Source organism: Aulostomus chinensis, chromosome 3 (assembly GCF_037954235.1).
Source record: "Aulostomus chinensis isolate RoL2024-O1b breed Wild chromosome 3, RoL_Achi_v1.0, whole genome shotgun sequence".
In the NCBI taxonomy this organism is placed as follows: domain Eukaryota; kingdom Metazoa; phylum Chordata; class Actinopteri; order Syngnathiformes; family Aulostomidae; genus Aulostomus; species Aulostomus chinensis.
This window is the reverse complement of record NC_141322.1, coordinates 16,935,860-16,956,102: the sequence shown is the minus strand read 5'-3', so window position 1 is coordinate 16,956,102 and position 20,243 is coordinate 16,935,860. Positions and strand designations below refer to the sequence as shown.

Sequence of the window (20,243 nt, the reverse complement as noted above, 5' to 3'; positions counted from 1 at the left end):
TTATAATGGAACAGAAAATTAGAAAAATAAACAAAAACCAGTCCAGCCACTTAAAGAGGTAGATTAGAGACAAGAGACAAGATAAGTGTTGGAAATCCAAAGAACTGCAGTCCGACATTAACTCATGAGATGAACGAGAGAGAGCAGGGTCTGTCTCTGCTATATCCGGCGTCAAACGAAGCGTCGATGCAATCATAATAAGTACACTGACATGTGATGCAGAAGGAGTGGCAGCACTTATGTCCAAGTATCAGAACGAACCCGCGTTCTTCTGAACATTTCTCTTCATTATCTTGCCTATATCTTCCTTAATATCTCAGCGTTTGTAATCAAACTGAAACACATCATTAAGGTCCAACATAAGCCTCTCAGTGATGAGAATTATAATAGTAATTAGTTCCCGTTGGTTGTTTAAAAGCAGTCAAAAAGCAGACGTACAGATTAAATGAGTGGTGGGAAAGTTGGAAAAGCTCATTGGAAATGGGATAGGATGGAGATAGGATACAGTTGGGATAGGACAGGATAGAGTTTGGATAGGATAGGATATAATAGTGTTAGGATGGGCTAGGATAGAGTTAGGATAGGATAAAGTTAGAATGGGATCAGATAACATTAGGATAGGATAGAATAGAGTTAGGATGGGATAGGATAACGTTAGGATAGGATAGAATAGAGTTAGGATGGGATAGGATAACGTTAGGATAGGATAGGATAGAATAGAGTTAGGATGGGATAGGATAACGTTAGGATAGGATAGAGTAGAGTTAGGATGGGATAGGATAATGTTAGGAGAGGATAGAATAGAGTTAAGATGGGATAGGATAGAGTTAGGATAGGATAGAATAGAGTTAGGATGGGATAGGATAGAGTTGGGATAGGATAGAATAGAGTTAGGATGGGATAGGATAGAGTTAGGATAGAATAGAGTTAGGATGGGACAGGATAGAGTTAGGATGGGATAAGATAGAGTTAGGATAGGATAGAATAGAGTTAGGATGGGATAGGATATAGTTGGGATAGGATAGAATAGAGTTAGGATGGGATAGGATAGAGTTAGGATAGGATAGAATAGGGTTAGGATAGAGTTAGGATAGGATATAATAGAGTTAGGATAGAATAGAGTTGGGATAGGATAGAATAGAGTTGGGATAGAATAGAGTTAGGATGGGATAGTATAGAGTTAGGATAGGATAATGTAGAATAGGATATAATAGAGTTAGGATGGGATAGGATAGAGTTAGGATAGGATAGGATAGAGTTAGGATAGGATAGGATATAATAGAGTTAGGATGGGATAGGATAGAGTTAGGAGAGGATAGAATAGCGTTAGGATATGATAGGTTAGAGTTAGGATAGGATAGTATATAATAGAGTTAGGATTGAATAGGATAGAGTTAGGATGGGATATAATAGAGTTAAGATGGGATAGAATAGCGTTAGGTTAGGATAGGATAGAAGAGAGTTAGAATGGGATAGGATAGGATAGAATAGAGTTAGGATGGGATAGGATAGGGTTAGGATGGGATATGATAGAGTTAGGATAGGATAGAATAGAATAGAGTTAGGATGGGATATAATAGAGTTAAGATGGTATAGATTAGCGTTAGGATAGGATAAGCTAGAAGAGAGTTAGAATGGGATAGGATAGGATAGAATATAGTTAGGATGGGATAGGATAGGGTTAGGATGGGATATGATAGAGTTAGGATAGGATAGAGTATAATAGAGTTAGGATGGGATAGGATAGCGTTAGGATGGGATATGATAGAGTTAGGATAGGATAGAATAGAGTTAGGATGGGATAGGATAGAGTTAAGATGGGATAGGATAGCGTTAGGATGGGATATGATAGAGTTAGGATAGGATAGAATAGAGTTAGGATGGGATAGGATAGAGTTAAGATGGGATAGAATAGATGAGAGTTAGGATGGGATAGGATAGAATAGAGTTAGGATGGGATAGGATAGATGAGAGTTAGGATGGGATAGGATAGAGTAGAGTTAGGATGGGATAGGACAGAGTTAGAATAGAATAGTGTTAGGATGGGATAGAAGAGAGTTAGGATGGGATGGGATAGGATAGCGTTAGGATGGGATAGGATAGCGTTAGGGTGGGATAGGACAGCGTTAGGATTGGATCGAGTAGAGTTAGGATGGGATAGGACAGCGTTAGGATTGGATAGAGTAGAGTTAGGATGGGATAGGATAGAATGAAGTTAGGATGGGATAGGATAGCGTTAGGATGGGATATAATAGAGTTAAGATGAGATAGAATAGCGTTAGGATAGGATAAGATAGAAGAGAGTTAGAATGGGATAGGATAGGATAGAATAGAGTTAGGATGGGATAGGATAGGGTTAGGATGGGATATGATAGAGTTAGGATAGGATAGAATAGAGTTAGGATGGGATAGGATAGAGTTAAGATGGGATAGAATAGATGAGAGTTAGGATGGGATAGGATAGAATAGAGTTAGGATGGGATAGGATAGATGAGAGTTAGGATGGGATAGGATAGAGTAGAGTTAGGATGGGATAGGACAGAGTTAGAATAGAACAGTGTTAGGATGGGATAGAAGAGAGTTAGGATGGGATGGGATAGGATAGCGTTAGGATGGGATAGGATAGCGTTAGGGTGGGATAGGACAGCGTTAGGATTGGATAGAGTAGAGTTAGGATGGGATAGGACAGCGTTAGGATTGGATAGAGTAGAGTTAGGATGGGATAGGATAGAATGAAGTTAGGATGGGATAGGATAGAATAGATTTAGGATGAGATAGGACAGCGTTAGGATTGGATAGAGTAGAGTTAGGATGGGATAGGATAGAATAGAGTTAGGATGGGCTAGGACAGCGTTAGAATTGGATAGAGTAGAGTTAGGATGGGATAGGATAGAATAGAGTTAGGATGGGATAGGATAGCGTTAGGATTGGATCGAGTAGAGTTAGGATGGGATAGGACAGCGTTAGGATTGGATAGAGTAGAGTTAGGATGGGATAGAAGAGAGTTAGGATGGGATGGGATAGGATAGGATAGCGTTCGGATGGGATAGGATAGCGTTAGGGTGGGATAGGACGGCGTTAGGATTGGATAGAGTAGAGTTTGGATGGGATAGGATAGAATGAAGTTAGGATGGGATAGGATAGAATAGATTTAGGATGGGATAGGACAGCGTTAGGATTGGATCGAGTAGAGTTAGGATGGGATAGGATAGAATAGAGTTAGGATGGGCTAGGACAGCGTTAGAATTGGATAGAGTAGAGTTAGGATGGGATAGGATAGAATAGAGTTAGGATGGGATAGGATAGCGTTATGATAGGATAGAGTAGAGTTAGGATGGGATAGGACAGAGTTAGAATAGAATTGTGTTAGGATGGGATAGAAGAGAGTTAGGATGGGATGGGATAGGATAGCGTTAGGATGGGATAGGATAGCGTTAGGGTGGGATAGGACAGCGTTAGGATTGGATAGAGTAGAGTTAGGATGGGATAGGACAGCGTTAGGATTGGATAGAGTAGAGTTAGGATGGGATAGGATAGAATGAAGTTAGGATGGGATAGGATAGAATAGATTTAGGATGGGATAGGACAGCGTTAGGATTGGATAGAGTAGAGTTAGGATGGGATAGGATAGAATAGAGTTAGGATGGGCTAGGACAGCGTTAGAATTGGATAGAGTAGAGTTAGGATGGGATAGGATAGAATAGAGTTAGGATGGGATAGGATAGCGTTATGATAGGATAGAGTAGAGTTAGGATGGGATAGGACAGAGTTAGAATAGAATAGTGTTAGGATGGGATAGAAGAGAGTTAGGATGGGATGGGATAGGATAGCGTTAGGATGGGATAGGATAGCGTTAGGGTGGGATAGGACAGCGTTAGGATTGGATAGAGTAGAGTTAGGATGGGATAGGACAGCGTTAGGATTGGATAGAGTAGAGTTAGGATGGGATAGGATAGAATGAAGTTAGGATGGGATAGGATAAAATAGATTTAGGATGGGATAGGACAGCGTTAGGATTGGATAGAGTAGAGTTAGGATGGGATAGGATAGAATAGAGTTAGGATGGGCTAGGACAGCGTTAGAATTGGATAGAGTAGAGTTAGGATGGGATAGGATAGAATGGAGTTAGGATGGGATAGGATAGCGTCATGATAGGATAGAGTAGAGTTAGGATGGGATAGGATAGCATTAGGATAGGATTGAGTTCGGGCAGAACATGATAGGGATAGGAACTTTTATTGAGGAATTTAGGAAGTACCATGGTATCTGCACAGGTAAGATGAGATCTGGAAGTTTCTGTACTGCCTCCTGAGTTTAAAGGACGTCTTGGGATATGTTTTGGTGTTTATGTCTCTCTTCTTTTCATGAACTATTTGAAATTTCTATGGGATAATGACAAATTTTCATTTTAGATTCACGTTTGTTGTTGCTTTTAAAAGCAGTTGATTCCATCAATGACTCAGAATCTGGGTTCTATCACAGGGTACAGTTCTTACCCCAACAATGGATCATGCCATGTCCATCCAGCCCACATCCATGATGGGTCCTCTCACCCAGCAGCTAAGCCACCTGTCCCTGGGCAGCACGGGCACAGTTAGTACCAGCAAACATGCACGCGCGCACACACACTCACACACACACAAACACACACACACACACTCACACACACACACACACACATACCCACACACACACATAATTCCTCTCTGTTTCCCTCTGCAGTATATTCCGGCCAACACAACTATGCAGGGGACCTACATCCCCCAGTACACCCCAGTGCCTCCCTCCAGTGTCCCAGTAGAGGTATGAAGCTAGCTGAAAAGATGCTAATCTGGATGCAAAGTCAGATTCACGATGCAAAAGTGCACCTGCATGAATGTGCACTGCCATTAAAAAAGACCGGTTGAGCGGGACCGAAATCAGTTTTATGCAGAGAAACCAAATTGATTTTCTCTTGTGTGTTGAAAATAAAGATAGGGAGCTTCCTCTGTACTTGAGGACAGTTTCTAGTTCTGCAGCTTTAATTTCTCAATGAAATGCCCAACAATTTTAAATAGACATCGAGCACACACTCACCCACTCGTCACAGTGCTCTGGTGCTGCAGCACAGACTGGCGGAGCAGTCAGGAGGGCGACTGAACCTGCTGTAATGAATCGTGATTGATTTCTTGGAAGGTGAACAACACGGTGAATAAGAAATGAGGAAGAGTAATGAGAAGCGCCCCAGCAGGTAGATGGAGATAATACATGACAGATTCAAAATCATCCCATGAGTGATGCACATGCTGTTTTTTTTAAGACCCACGCAACCTTTAATTATGGTCAGTCCAGCCCACCTGACCAAGAATCAATGGGCCAAACCCAGCCTTCAAATCACCAAATCTAGGCTTCGCTGCTATGACGTTAGTCAGGAGTGACTCTGAATTTCTGCTCTCTGTGGTGCCGATACTGTGAACAGAAGCTGTCATTGCACTCTTTGTTCCCGTCTACAGTGTGGGAAGAGACTAAACAAACAGAGTAATCATTCCAACTGAGGCTTTTTTCTTATTGTTGATAAAGCAAAACATCTCTTTATGAGATACAAATTCTCTGTTTCTCTCTTTTTTTCTGGCCATTGTGTCTGAATGTATAGCGAGAATTACAATAACCTATAGTTTAATCCGCATAGTCCAAGGGAACAGTGGTGTCTGAAAGTATGCAGATTTTTCAGATGAGCTCTTGAATAGAACTCCCATGATCAAGGCGATTCATCTGTATTCAGCAGGCCACACGGTCAGAGAGCTAAGAGAGTGGGAACTAGACATTTATGGATCTACACTCAATACAATGCATTACCAAAACTTCAAGCAGCAAGCAACAAGCAAAGGAGAGGGCTTCTCTTTACTGGAGAAAGTGTTGGTTTCGAACACAAAGTCCCACCTTTCAGACAGAATTATGTAGAAGAGGATCCAGTTTATTCCACAAGTGCTATGTTGGATTTGTTGTGCAAAGAATTTCTGTTACTAGTGTGATTCTTTGGGTTATAAATTTGTAGTGAGTCGGCTCTTATGGAGTTGTTTGTTTCAGGAAGCTGTTCAGATGTAACAGAACTGATCGGTGGGTCGGTGTGTGTTCGCTGGTGACCAGCTGAATAGGTTTTCCTAGATAGTAAGTAGGTAGGAATGACTAAGCGGGGGAGGTCAGATACAGTTGAAGTCCTGAAATATTTAGTACTCTTTGCATAATCAGTCTCCTTATTTCAGGAGAACGGTGGTCAACAGCAACAGGTTGCCATGGAGACTCCTGCAGAACACTCAAACTACTCGTACCAACACACCAAGTGAAGCTAAGGTATGATTCAGCTGGATGAGAACTGTGCTCCAAACCATCACCAAGCACCCGGACTTGAACACGGATGACAAAAGGAACGTGTGTGTGTGCGTGCGTGTGTGTGTGTGTGTGCGTGTGCGTGTGCGGGCGTGCGTGCGTGGTATGTGTGCGTGCGTGCGTGCGTGCGTGGTATGTGTGCGTGTGTGGGTATTTGGGAGAGAGTGTGAGTGCATGTACATGTGTATGTCTGTCTGTTTTGGTTTTTTTTTATTTGTTTTTAAGAAACAGGACACTTACTTCATTGAACTTTACTGCTCACATCCTCAACCAAAGGTGGTAATCTTCTCCAGAGAAGCTTTGATCTATTTTGATAACTGAAAAAGGAACATAACAAGGAGTTAAAAAAAAGAAACACAGGAAAAAAAAAAACTTACGAGAGGAGGAAAAGACACAGAGCATTATTTTTGTGCACGTAATATAACAAATTCTTATTTTTAAAATGCATTCTGGATGTTTCAGAGTGATTCAAGAAAGAGTTCAAACACAATGTGTCTTTTATTTTTTTGTAAAATATGCAAACTTTTATTTTTATTTCCTGATGTCTGTTGTTTGACATTCTACTTGCAGCAGCGGGGCAACAATTTGTACAGGTTTTCAAACTTCAGAACTCTTTGGCTGGTGTGACGTGTCGAGTAACTGTGGGAGGCAAACCGTTTAAAGCTACTTCTTCTTCCTCTAACTGCTGCAGAGATTTCTATTCACGCACAGATGATGACGATGATGATGATGATGATGATGATGATGATGATGATGATGATGATGACATTGACTGTTTATAGTTTAGTCAAATTCGTTTTTTTTAAACTTTAAAACCATTCTTTCATAAGTGAACAAAAGACAATCAATTATTTCTATTTATATTTGAATTATAGTTCTATTTTTTAGAGTTTTTAGATCACTGAAACATACATTTATAGAAAAGAAGTTATTTAATACTATAAAGACAAAAATGGACCTTACGACTTTCAAACCCACGCGTCAATGAGCTGTAGTATGTGGGAACTGTACAATTATTATTAGGGCTCGTGAAAAAAAAAAAGATTTTTCAGTATTTTGATGGTCGGATGGGTTTCATGTCCTGTGTGCACCATCAAAATAAGCATAAAGACGACACCTGTTCATACTTACAGCGGTCCTGTTCAGTCCCAGTGTAACGACCATGTTACATCAGTGTCCATGAGAAGTGGTTTTAAGCGGTTTTGTTGTGGCAATTCTTCAGGTATCATTAAATTCCTCCTCCAGCGTGAGGATGGAGCGCTTTACATCTAAGCAGGCGGATTACTGAACTATTGTGTGTACAATGAACAGTGCAGTTACTAAACTAAAAACAAGTAGTTTAGCGAAGAAATGAGGGAAATCCATTAGATGACTGATAAATTCCCTGAGAATAATTTGTTTGAAAGGAAAGGGAGCTGTAAGTCTTTTTTTTTTCCAATGCTGCTGTTGTCACCTGACTTATAAGTTGTTTTGTTTTGTTTTTTTGGTTTGTTTGTAGAGAGTTAAATGTCTTGTGTTTTTATTTTCTTTTGTCTGTCACTTGAAAACTTTTGAGCTAACTTGCCGTATTTTTTAATGATCTTTGAAGTAGTTTTTAGCTGTAGAAAGGTAGCTTTTCCTAGAGGGTAGATGTTAACGTTTGTTTTTCCCGCTGCGTTTAGAGATTGATGCTGTTTTTTTTGTTTTTTTTCTTGTGCACATTGGTTTTTTTTTTTTTCTTTTCTTTTTTTTCTTGTTTTCACATGAATTTCCGTTCCAAACCTTTGCGTCTTCTGCCTGATGTGTCGGGCCTGTTGGTTTAAAAAAGAAAAAAGAAAAAGAAAAAAAAGCCTTTCAGAGAGGGAGAGCTGAACCAAACAATGACTTCATTTCATTTAGTGCTGACCAAAAGATTCATACTGATGCTGCCTCGTTGTTGTTGTAGCTCCAGAGAGAGGCGTCGAACATACGAGCCCAGGTATGTTTCATTACAGTCAGATTACTGAGTGAAGCTCCTGTCACCATATACAGTGCATCCAAATATGTTTAATTTATACAGACATCAAGACCTGTAGATATGTAGATAATAGAAATAAGGGTTTTACAAAGGACTGCTCACTAGACCATGGAAGTGCCATTAAAGATGATTCTTACAGCCTTTAGTGAGACAGCAAGTCTGAATGAATTTGTGGGTGATCCAAAATTCTGCAAAAACTATTTTTTAGCTACGCCTTAATGTTTTTTCTCTGTATGAACTGCCTGAAATCTCACAAGATTTGACACTACATTGTATATAATACGGAAAACGGCAACAGGCTTGTTTGAATGTCAAGTTAGCAATCATGTCGATGGAGTTAGCTGTAAAGTTACGGAGCGCTTTTCTTCCCGCTCTTCATGTTTGGATCCAGTGAAAACACAGTGTCTCTGTTTTATCGTCTTGGTTTTGTTTTGTTTTTTGTTTTTTTTTGTTTTTGTTTTTTTCACATGACATCTTTGCTGTGTGTTCTGTTGTTAATTCTGCAACCAAAGATGTTGTAGCCACCCATTATTATTTTGAAAAGATCTTGCTCTCTTCCATAAACGCTCATCTGTTATGTGCTGGATAAAATGTCATTTTTTTCCAATTCTGATCGATTCAGAAAATGAAGAAAAAAAACCCCACAACAACACAATGAGGATGTTTACATGCACAAAATATTTCACATAGTGGTGATTGATATCTATGGAGGCACAATTTCTGCATTTATTAAAATGTATCCTCAAGAAAAAGCTGGCATCAAAAGTATGTCAGCTGACTTTAACTGACTGGCTCGGTTTACATGTGGAAAGTTAAAGGAAATTGCATCAGTACTCATAAGTAAAGGAACATGCCAACTATTTTTTGCTGTTCTCCTCATAGCCAGACATGAAAACAGATACTGTTCTCTCCTCTGTGCTCAGGGAGCTGAGACTGGCTGACCTCTAGTTAGCGTAGCACAATAAATGGTAGTGCCTGGTAAGTGTTAGCATACCCACATCAAAATTCATCTATTGCATTTTTTTTTAAGAACTGTCTCTGTTTTAATACAACTTGACATGTGCATATAATTAGATGACCTAACAAACCAATTGTACAAAACACTGTAATTTCAGATACATAGTTGGAGCTCCTTTCCTGATTGGGTGGAGTGATTTCACGCAACACCTCCAAAAACTCATTTTAACTTGCTTATAACTAACTTACAAAACGTTTGTTGTGACTAGGAGAGTGGCCGCTGCTACGTAAGCCAAGAACCCGAACCTCAACTCTTTGATAATTTAAGACACAGTCTGCTGACACTTGCATGCATTATGCTAAGCTAACTAGCGGTCAGCATGTCTCAGTTCTCTGCTGCACACAGAGGAGAGAAGGGTCTCGATCATCTTGTTTTCTTCCTCTTGGGATGATGGATGATAAGTGTATTTCCCAAAAAGTTGGCGTGTTCCTTTAATGGTCAGGGTGCACGTAAACATACTCATTTTGAACTGGCCTCAGCAGACGCCCAGGAGGAACACAAGAGTGCAGCTTTTTTGACGGTATCAAACATGAGCATTGTCAGATAGGAGAGCAATTTTGTAAATAGTCTTTTTTTTCTCCCTTCCTCTTGCTCTTTAAACCATTTTGTTTCTTCTTGCGTGTTTTCCTGATTTTTCTTTGAATGATTTTTAACCTGTCCACGTAACACCGTGACTAAGCAAGATTTCAGATTCAGTGCACCATGAAGGAAATGTCATGGATATTGTTTATATGTTCAGAGAAATGATATTCCATGTATTAGCCATTACCTTTAATACAAAAAAAAGGATTTTGGAACTATGAAATGACTACTTGTTACAATGCAACGTTTATTTATTTTCTTTTGCTATTTTGTCAGCAGAGGTGATATTATAGTTAAACTATGATGCTCTAAAATGAATTTGCATCATGAAAAACATAAATTACATGAAATTGTAGGAATCAGTGGCGTACTGTCCGGAGTACACCATTTTTTTTTAAAAGAGAAAACTCTCCATGCACTTATTTTTAGTCCACAACAATTTGAAAATGCTATTGTTGTCCATCCTGATGTAGATTTGATAGCTTATTTCATAGCTTCAAAATGTTTTGCTGCTAAAACAGGATTTCCAAACAGGTGGTGAGATTTTGTCCAGTCTGGATTTTCAAAAATATCTTTTTAGTGTTGAATTTGGTTGATACAGAGCATCCCTCATTCGCTAACGTGTAGTAAATTGTGCACTATAATTTGTTAATAAACTGTTAAAAAAAATGATATTTTACTTTATGAAAGTGTAGAAACCTTAACAGAAGGGATGGAAAATCCTAGAAATACGTCTCCCCGCCCATTAACGAAGTTTGTGTGATTCACAGAACTTTTGAAAATACAATGGGCTCATCTCACTGCCCGCTTGCGAAGTTTTCTTATTTATACAAGAACTCATTTTGTACAGTTTTGTTAGAGGAAAAAGGTTTTGATATTTGGTTATTTTGCAAAGCCACTCGGCTTCTTTTGTCTTCCTGTGCCAGAGTTGCTAAATTGTCTGTAACTTGTTTTTTTTTTTAATTGATTGAGATAAGATTTTCCTTCTTTCTTGGTTTTCTCTTTGAATTTGAATATGTCAGTTTTCTTTTTTTAATAAAAGCATTGTTTCAATGATTGAGTAAACGGTATATTTTTTCATGTCAGCTATTAGAGAGGATGGTCTGTAGTATTTGTTAGGTCAGCCGAGGTTATAGAACACGTTTCCTCAGACTTTTATACAATTTGACCACCTTAGGCCCCCTACTGGCTACAAGAAGGAGTGCAAGTTGAAGGCAGCAGCCTCACTTTTAAGCATAATCACTCACATGCAAGGGACGGTACTGTTGGTGAGTCAGTTTAACTTGTAGTAATAATGACTTGACATGTACACATCTCATTGTTTAAGAAAAATATGAACAGAATTCTTTTTCATTCACTATAAAGGCATAACATTTCTACTCCATCCATTATTTTCTATCACATTCCAAAAAGGCCACAACAGAAATTGCAACTTAACTCTAAACACCTCTAATTTATACTGATAATGTGTGCTTCTATAAATGTTCTCACTCGAAGGATAGAGTGTGTTTTAGCTTTGATTTAGACCGGCAGGGTCATGGCCAGGGATCAGGTCCCATTCACAGTTGAACACTGGCACCTGAAGCTACGTCTTTCAGTACTTTATTTCTCTATAATAACAAAACTTTATTTCAGTCCAAACATATTTTCTCTCCCTCTCCGTCTTTCTCTCTTACTCTGTCTTGCCCAGATGTTCTTTCAAACATCAATTAACGTAACGTGAATCCCTCCCTGTGGTGCTCCCATCAGCCAGTGGTTTGTTACTCAACCTTCCTCAGGGTTCTCTCACGCTGTACCTCTGCAAAGTTCAGCAAACCGAACTGCTGCATGTATATAATGTCTTGCGTCTACGTAAGAAGACAAAATACAGAACGACTTAAAATCTATGGTGATGAATAATGTTTAAAAAAAAAAAACGGGTACAAAACAACTAGCTTGTGAAGGAGTCGGCTATCGAGACGTACTCAACCTACTTCACTTAGCGTGAAAGTGCAAAGTTTTGTGATTCTTGCTTTTTGGCTGGAAAATGAATAAATAGAGCAGTCAAGTAAACCGATCTGATTCAGCTCTGTATGATTGTTGAATCACTGAAGAAGAGGAAGGACCAGTAAACCATGGGGAGGGAAGGGTGTGTGTGTGTGTGTGTGGGGGGGGGGGGGGGGGCATTGTGACAAAACCACAAGTATGTACACTAACAAAAAGATCTCTGCCTACGCAGACCTCATGCACTCACGAGACGGGGGAGAAAGTTGAAGAAAGTATAGCCCTGCTGGCGCGGATTCAACTAATCCAGGATGAGAATGAATCTAATCAAATAGTTCATCAGTGTGTATGTGGGGGGGGGGGGGGGGGGGTGTTCTTCAGTCGTGACCGCCTCCCATGATCTGTAGCAGGAAGCTGAACAGGTAGATGATGTCCAGGTAGATACTGAGTGTGGCAAAAACATATTCCTCTGGACTTATGGTGTAGCGCTTGTTCCCCAACAACATCTGAGTGTCAAACGCAAGGAACTGTAGCGAAAAAAGGAATAGCGAATGAGATGAGAGTCGAACTTATTGAGTTTTTTTTTAAAAATTTGTTTTGATGATGTCATTCTCACCAGAGTAAAGAGGATGGCTCCTACGACAGCGTACGTGGCATGTAACCATGGAACCTGGAGAACAAGAAGAAGAAAAAAACATTACAAAACACTGGTAAGTAGGCTAGCAGGGCTCTAATTGTAGAAAGATGCTGAAGCCCTTCGGTAGATTATCTGTGAAGCTAATCCCTTCTTCTTCTCTCACACACACACACACACACACACACACACACACACACACACACATCTAAATCGAGCCAACAGCACACCTGAGGTATTAACGTGCAAGTTTTGTTTTAGTCCCATCTATTTTGGACCTGTGTACACTGATGGGGTCGTTATAGAAGCGGTAGTGAACTTACGTATCCAAAGGGGACGACGATGGAGATGGTGATGGCGCAGAGCAGCATGACCATGACCAGAGAGAACAGGACGCCCTGACAGGAAGTGACGTCAATCTGTAACAGGAGAAAGCAATAATTTTTAATTATCATAACATAACTCCAAAAAAGTTATGAAATATAGGGTAACGTACTCCTTTTCATAAAAGGTTCACGGTGTTGTACTTGACTGCTTTTTTTTCCATTAAAAAGTGACACAAAATATTAAGATATCTGTAAAGGGAGGAAAGGAAAAAGAAAATCAAATGACAAAAAAAAAGGAAACCTTGCTCTGAAAGCTGATGATGGTGACGGTCAGACACACCAGGGCGGTGATTCCCAGACACAGAACCACTGACTTGGTGTTGTAGAAGCTGCAGGAAAACAAAACAAAACACCCCCCAAAAAAATCCAATTTATTAAAAAGGTGGAGGAAAAAAAAAAGGCTTGAGTGAGTTTAAATCAACGTCCCTGACCACCTCACCTGGACATAAATCCCATCATGAAGGCCATGCTCAGAGTCTGTCGGAGGAGGAGGGGCTAGGATGAGTACACAGCATACTGCATACCGCTACAGTGCGATATTTCCACAATGAGTCATACTCACAAAGAGAACTAGCAGAATGATGTTCCAGGGGAATTGTCTCCTGTTTAAGGTGGACAAGAGTTTTTTTTTCCATAAATGTACACAGCATTAGTTGCATTTTTGAATATTGCAAAGTAATATTACCTCAAATCTCCACAGCAGGACAGTGCAATATAAGTGGCGAAGAACATGAGGCTGTCGAAAAAAAGGAGGGAATGATGAAGTAGAAGTAGTAGTAGTAGTTGTAATATGGAGATGTATTTTACTTACTAAGATAACATGTACAAGTTGGGATGAGTCTGAATGTAAAACCTCACGGGTGCGCTGGAAAGACACACATCAGAGAAAGAGGACATTAGCTGTTACTGTAAGATAAAACTTGTACTTGTTAAGTGTCGTATGACTTGAAGTACAAGAGCAGTTACCAAAATGTGAAGAGACCAACAATTGCTACCGTCACTAAGAGCTGAACCATGAGGATGGCGTAGACCTGCGGCGAAGACAGTCTGGTTTTACTATATGACATCATGGATGTGTTCACGTGACCGTGGCTGGGATGTTTACTCCTCTGTCAGTGGTGTTTTAATGAAAGCATGTGTACCTTCCTGATGAAGGTCCGCCTGATGGTCTTGTCATCCCAGGCAAACTGGGCTTGCATCTCCTCGTAGCCTGAACAGAGACAGAAGCAGCGTTGCATCATCCCTCAGGTTTGACTGGCAGTAAAATCGCTGGAATGTAACTTTCATATTAAAACTGTTTCGAGTTAGCACAACTGACATATTGTAGGATGCACTGCGCCTAACGGTTATTGCCTTCATTCATGCAACTATGTGTGGATGTGGGCTGCAATTATTATTTAATAACGATTGCAGAACTAAACACATAACCGGAGCTACTTTCCTGACGCATGGGTTTCACACAGCGCCTCAAAAGCTCGGCTCTGACTTCAGCGAGTTAAACATGACTTTTCTTGACGACTGCTGGTACTACAATTATTTAAATGATTCCCTCTTGACGAACTGAGATCACGAACCCGATGCATCTGATGACTTTTGACAGAAGTATGCTAACACTTCCCATCCACTACCATTGATTGGGCTGGGCTAACTAGCCGTCAGCTGAGGGGGAAGAGAAGGGTACCTAATTTCTTGTCTGTCTGGGGAGGACAGATTGAGGAATTTCCCAGTGAGTTCACTTATTGCTTCTAGCACGCACAAAACGCAGACATATCTTTTAAGACATGTAGCTCGTATATTCTCATTTGAACTCAAAAAACACGATGGCCACATATTGTTTTTGTCCATAACTGACATTACATGCCCAGGAGAAGCAGCTTTTTACCTGCAGTCGCCTCCTGATAAGTCGGGGGCTCATTGTCAATGCTCACCTGCTGAGGTAAAAGAGGGTTGAAGATGTTAGCACAGTTTCAATTACTGCCCTTAGATATGAAAAAACACGCCCATGCTTCGCTTTATGAGTGTAATCTGTGAAATGATGGGCATCTATACATGTTCAAAATGGTTGACACCGTATAATGGATGTGTTTTATACAGAAAATTCAATATTTGGAATGTGTTCATAGCCTGTGAATGAACACATTTCCATAGCAGATGTGTCTAAAAAAACAACAACACAGGATTAGACGTGATGGGCCTCCATCTTTGCCATGTAGCAGCGTTGATAATACTGAATACAAAACAAAGTCATAAGGATCAAATGAGCTCCGTCAGACACATCTCAAGTATACCACGTTCACATGTTCTCTTTTTAGCTTTAAATGAATCATGTTTGCAGTAATTTCGCCTGTTTCAATCAAAGCTGTGGCCTTACGTGCGTTACCTGCACAACCTTTGACTAATTTAACCATTTATCTGGAACAGTCCAAATGATAAATTCAAACCATTCAAACTGATGCAGTGATTTAAAGGTGTCAACACAATCGAAACATCTATGAGGCAGAAAACTAAAAACATACCTTTCCCTTTTTCATGATTGTCCCTTTTTTTTGAGGAAGTTAAAAACAATCCTGAAGTTAAAGTGAAGGTGTTTTTCTAGAATGAAGCTCTTAAACCCCAAATCAGAGAACGCTCAGCTCCTCTGCCTTCATCTGCTGGACTATGTGGTCCTACGAGCTGCTGCTCTAAATGTTTTATCCAGCGCTGAGGATTACGCTGCAGCTTTGCAAACATCCATGTGGTTAATCTCTGTCTAACCCTGATCCCAAGCTACCCCTGTCCCATTCTTAGTGAGGTCGTTCCAGCAGAGTCCAGGCATTCCCCAAACACTGACAGGAACACAGACTGTACCACTTCTGCTGCTAAATAGGGGTGTTATTTATGTCTCTCTTCGCTGGGTGCTTTGCTCATCAACGGTATCCCAGGGCAGTTAATCATCCACATGGTCACCAGAAAAGACTAGAAGGACTTAAAGGTCTGAATTACATATATATTATATAACATCTTTGCTCCATTTTTACAGAAATGGATCACACACAGTGATGATGATATTTGAACTGTAGAGAAATATACCATAAACTGTACCAGGTGTATCATATAATTCCTCCAATAAATGGAAGGACATTTTTGACTGTCAGCACACACATATATGCATATGAATATACAAATACTTATACTTTATATATATGTATATAAACTTTCTGTTTATTCTCACAGACATTCACAGGTCTGTCTGTGGCGTTTTTGTGTGGTATCAATAAATCAGACAAAGCTGCAGTGTGAAATACTCCATTTGTCTGTGTTACACAACCCTGATCCTTTGAAGCAACATCATGGATCCCGTGAATGCATGACATCATGTTTTTATAAGAGACTGGTTCTGTAACACACGACACACTAATGAGATGAAAGTTAAGAACATTATGAGACACACATGACCTTTAGGAACCATAATAATGAGATTTACCAGCGAGCATCCACCTTCATCTACATTTACAAACATCAATGACCCTGTTTCAATCCTTGCTCAACAAACGGAACATTACTAATTGATCCTTTTCAGTCCCCAGGACCCTACGTGTACAAACAGGCTTGAAAGAGGCTGTTTTATCCATTCAGCAAAAAGACTTGCACGTTGTCCTCATTACATTTTATATAAAAGCTTAACAGAATTACCTAGAACACACATCCAAAAAAAAAAAAAAAAAAGAAAGAAAGAAAAAAGCCCAGTCCTCACAACTCCTCTTCAGGACATGTGACTGGAATCATTTAGAAAACACTTATTTTATATTATTATTTGACTCCTATTTCAAGATGATCCACGTATCATTTGAGTCTTATGAAGACCAAAGCTTAGTTTACTCATAATGGTTTTTGTTTTTTAATTATTATTATTATTTAAAACCCTGAGAATTTCCTGGATTATTTTATTTTTCAAGTCAGTTTTTGGACAAATAATTGTAGAGGCTAAGTGCGTTTTTTTGTGTGGGTTTTTTTTTTGTTGTTTTTTTGCTATGTCATCACAGTACTTGTTTTTTAAAGTATATTTATAGTACTTATATACTCGCAATAGTTGGATGCCGAGTATTGCGATTGACTACAAAAATGAATTGTAATTGTTGCTTCCTTTTATTAAATACAGTACAAGACCATTTATAGGAAAAGGTTGAACGTACATTTCAGAAGCCTAAAACCTGCATACAACTGCATATTAAAGTGATTTAAATAAAGCAAAACTAAAATCAGTCCATACATATGTATCAAGTCAATAAACCCCTTAATAAAAGGACTGATCTATATTCTTTTCTCTATAAGGCAACTGAAAAACGGCATAATTCTAGTTTTGGTAAATATAGGAATAAAACATTCAATCACAACACTTAGCATTCTGAATCAATATTTTCCACCGAACCGGCAAATATTAATGCTGAATTAATAATTAAGACCTGTAACTTTGAGACTCTTTACTTACTTTATTGCATAAGGATCTTCTGTTAAACAAAGAATGCTGAATTAATAATTAAGACCTGTAACTTTGAGACTCTTTACTTACTTTATTGCATAAGGATCTTCTGTTAAACAAAGAATGCTGAATTAATAATTAAGACCTATAACTTTGAGACTCTTTACTTACTTTATTGCATAAGGATCTTCTGTTAAACAAAGAATGCTGAATTAATAATTAAGACCTGTAACTTTGAGACTCTTTACTTACTTTATTGCATAAGGATCTTCTGTTAAACAAAGAATCGAGTGTTAAACTTTTTTGAATCGCGAGTATTACTAGATATTTTATTTTTAAGTGAGGTTGAGTTCGAAGAAGTTTCCAACATGCAAAAGAAAAAGACAAAAAAGTGACAGTGATTTCTGCCAGCGTGTTCTTGGTTTACAGCTTAATTTATTATTCTAAATTGTTAAAAAATGTTGTTTTCCTTCATTCCTTTTCTTTTGGCGCAGTAATAAAGAAATATACTACAGTTAAGGTTTCTCAGAAACATTAGTCTGTTGATATTTACATATTTGTACGGGCGCTCTTGCGGCCGGCGCTTCAGATGACGTCATTAAATACGCTAAAAAAAAAAAACATCTCACGCCCGACTCACGTGAAGCTGATTGAAACTCATTAACGGTCACCGTCATCTCACCGGAGGAGATACTCGGGGGTGAACCGTAAAACTGGTTAACTATTCTGAAATGACAACACCGGGAAGTTGGCGTAAGCTAACGTTAGCTTTGTTGCTAATGAGTTGAGTTGAGACAGAGCCGGCTGGCTAGCAGCGGCTAGTTCCGGCTAACAAGTTGCGGTCAAGCGACACGGACGTTAAAAGTGTGGAGGAAAGTTATCCATGAATATGTGAGTCTGACACACTTCCTACAGCCTGTCCTTCTCACTCTGGTCCTCTCAAGTCTGGGTTCCTTCCTGCTACTTAAGTTTATTCCTCACCTCCAATGTAGTTTGAAATATTGTGTTGTTGACCAGATTTTGAATTCATCCAGACTTCCATTTAGTGATTGCTGAATCGCTGTGGTTTTTGAAGTGTTTTATTTTAATTTAATTTTAATTTGCATGCATGCATAGATACGTTTTTAAGTCAAGCATTTCGTTTATGAATTACCACCTATTAATGAAACCATCGTGTTTGTTTTAGAGTACAATCGTTTTAGTGTCCTGAACTTCGATGCACCTATAAATACGTCAGCTTGCCTGCTTTGCCTTCTTTTGGCCACTAGATGGCAACAGAAGACAGCAAATCTCAGTGTGGCTAGAAGAGACCAGTGCTCCAAACTCAGTTTGTCTAATTGTTACGAACTTTGGCCTTTCATTCTCCCGAGTGTGTATAGCACACATACGCAGCGGTGCATCTTTTATAAGATCATCTCTACTATCTATATTTTTAGTAGTCCCTCTCATCTCACAGTTTCAAGGAAATTAATGGCAGTGAGAAGTTTTTGTTACTGTTCCCTAATATTTCTTAAACAGTAAACTAGTCGTTCTGTGTATTTAATTCTAATTCTCTGAGGGGAAGGACTTGCAGAGCCCTCCAACAGTCTTCACCGCCGGTTCATGTCTAAGAGCAAGCCTGCTGAACTTCCATCTGGGTCTGAACTGACTAGGCTGACATCAGCTCAACCGAACAAGAGCAGTAAACCATCATTTATATACCACCTGCCTGAGGGCCTAGCACCACACTTCATCAATCAGAGAACAGCTGAAAACTCACTGACCTCAGCCTGCTACACGCAAGACCCCCCAGACAGTACACTAAGTACTGAATAAGACTCTGAACCGGTTGTCATATCCCTAAGATATGTCTGCTGCACTGAGGTTGAAGAGGAGGACCAGGAGTTGGTCCAAGCAGATGTCTTCTGCTGACACACCATGGAAATGTGCCATAGGTACCCCAGGTGAAGGGGGCCCTGAGGACCACCAGGGCAGCACAATGTGTGCACGTGTTTCTTCTCCCTGTCAGCATGGAGAAAAGAAAGCCATCAGGCAAATGTCCCTCATCCTAAATGAGGAGGCGATGACCTGAAGCCAGACAAACAGATGGGGCCACAGTTTCACTGACCCCTGTCACTGAATGAAATACATTATTTTCATAACAGTGGCCATCAGTTGAATTTAGAAAATCGTATTATGTGCATTTTTGCATGAGAGATGCAAGAAGTGTATGATCGCTGTAATGGGTATAGCAAATGAAAGATACATAATTACAGCAACTGCAGCATTAGAATATTGATTTTTATTTTGAAATTCCAATTGTTTTAGACCCGAATTTGGTTTCAGCAGCCCTAACAGCCAAGCTTTTTAATATAAATGTTTACAATGTGTCCTTTAGTTTTCTTTCTTTTTTCGATGGAACCTTCACAGCTAAAGCTGAAGCTTTTTTTTTATTGAATTGCTTACTTTTTTACTCATGACAGTGGAGCATCAGGGATGCTGGAAGTCACGTGAAATGACTGAATGCAATGTTGCATCGCATTTAGTGTGGGAAACTTGTACCTCCTGAAGCACACTGACCCCGCAGAGACTGCTGTTTGACCCTGTTGGCTCGTCTGCTGAGTTGTCATTCTGTATGATCTCAACCTATTTCTAACCAATTAAGATGAATAGGATAATTTATATCTAATTGTTTTGCTTAAAGGAGACCCCCCCCCCCCCAGCAGAAATTATTAGAAACATTTTCAACCTGGCTTGACACACCCATCATATTGTCTCATGTTATGCACAAATCAAAAGAAATAATCACTTTCTAGTCCCTGAGCCTTATCTCAAATAAA

At 39.5% G+C, this 20,243-nt stretch overlaps 4 protein-coding genes across 14 annotated transcripts in view; 2 read left to right on the top strand and 2 right to left on the bottom strand.

Annotated features, from left to right (window-relative positions):
- LOC147267935 (low-density lipoprotein receptor-related protein 1-like) overlaps positions 1–10,672 on the bottom strand; it is a 156,853-nt gene extending 146,181 nt beyond the window's left edge. Inside the window, exons 1-3 of one of the 3 annotated variants that reach the window (XM_086199093.1) lie at positions 6,607–10,672; positions 5,077–5,144; positions 4,497–4,575 (exon numbers count right to left, since the gene is read on the bottom strand). In XM_086199093.1, coding sequence (XP_086055219.1) covers positions 4,497–4,534 — 38 coding nt within the window. In that variant the 5' untranslated portion in view covers positions 4,535–4,575; positions 5,077–5,144; positions 6,607–10,672. Of the gene's footprint in view, positions 1–4,496; positions 4,943–5,076; positions 5,145–6,606 lie in introns of those variants that run through there. The other 2 variants (XM_086199094.1, XM_086199097.1) reach the window with 2 other exon arrangements.
- The window catches only part of LOC147267934 (RNA-binding motif, single-stranded-interacting protein 2-like), a 45,089-nt gene extending 33,446 nt beyond the window's left edge, over positions 1–11,643 (top strand). For 4 of the 6 annotated variants that reach the window (XM_086199108.1, XM_086199113.1, XM_086199112.1 and 1 more), the window contains 2 exons: positions 4,483–4,803; positions 6,243–11,642. In XM_086199108.1, coding sequence (XP_086055234.1) covers positions 4,483–4,803; positions 6,243–6,323 — 402 coding nt within the window. In that variant the 3' untranslated portion in view covers positions 6,324–11,642. Of the gene's footprint in view, positions 1–4,482; positions 4,804–6,242 lie in introns of all 6 variants that reach the window. The other 2 variants (XM_086199114.1, XM_086199110.1) reach the window with 2 other exon arrangements.
- faim2b (Fas apoptotic inhibitory molecule 2b) lies at positions 10,825–15,697 on the bottom strand. Of its 2 annotated transcripts, none has more exons than XM_086199118.1 (12): positions 15,482–15,697; positions 14,848–14,893; positions 14,108–14,175; positions 13,932–13,996; positions 13,777–13,830; positions 13,651–13,701; positions 13,528–13,567; positions 13,405–13,442; positions 13,207–13,294; positions 12,903–12,998; positions 12,562–12,615; positions 10,825–12,472 (listed from the first exon to the last, which is right to left on the bottom strand). In XM_086199118.1, exons 1-12 carry the CDS (start codon positions 15,494–15,496, stop codon positions 12,323–12,325), a joined length of 765 nt encoding a protein of 254 aa, XP_086055244.1. In that variant the 5' UTR covers positions 15,497–15,697; the 3' UTR covers positions 10,825–12,322. The 2 variants fall into 2 exon arrangements, with proteins under 2 accessions (XP_086055244.1, XP_086055243.1); XM_086199117.1 differs by having other exon boundaries at positions 14,848–14,896; positions 15,482–15,684.
- A 2,378-nt stretch (positions 15,698–18,075) lies between these two features.
- LOC147267931 (retinoic acid receptor gamma-B-like) overlaps positions 18,076–20,243 on the top strand; it is a 66,115-nt gene continuing 63,947 nt past the window's right edge. For all 3 annotated transcript variants that reach the window (XM_086199089.1, XM_086199088.1, XM_086199086.1), the window contains exon 1: positions 18,076–18,315. The gene's annotated coding sequence lies outside the window, so the exon portion shown is untranslated. The remainder of the gene's footprint in view (positions 18,316–20,243) is intronic.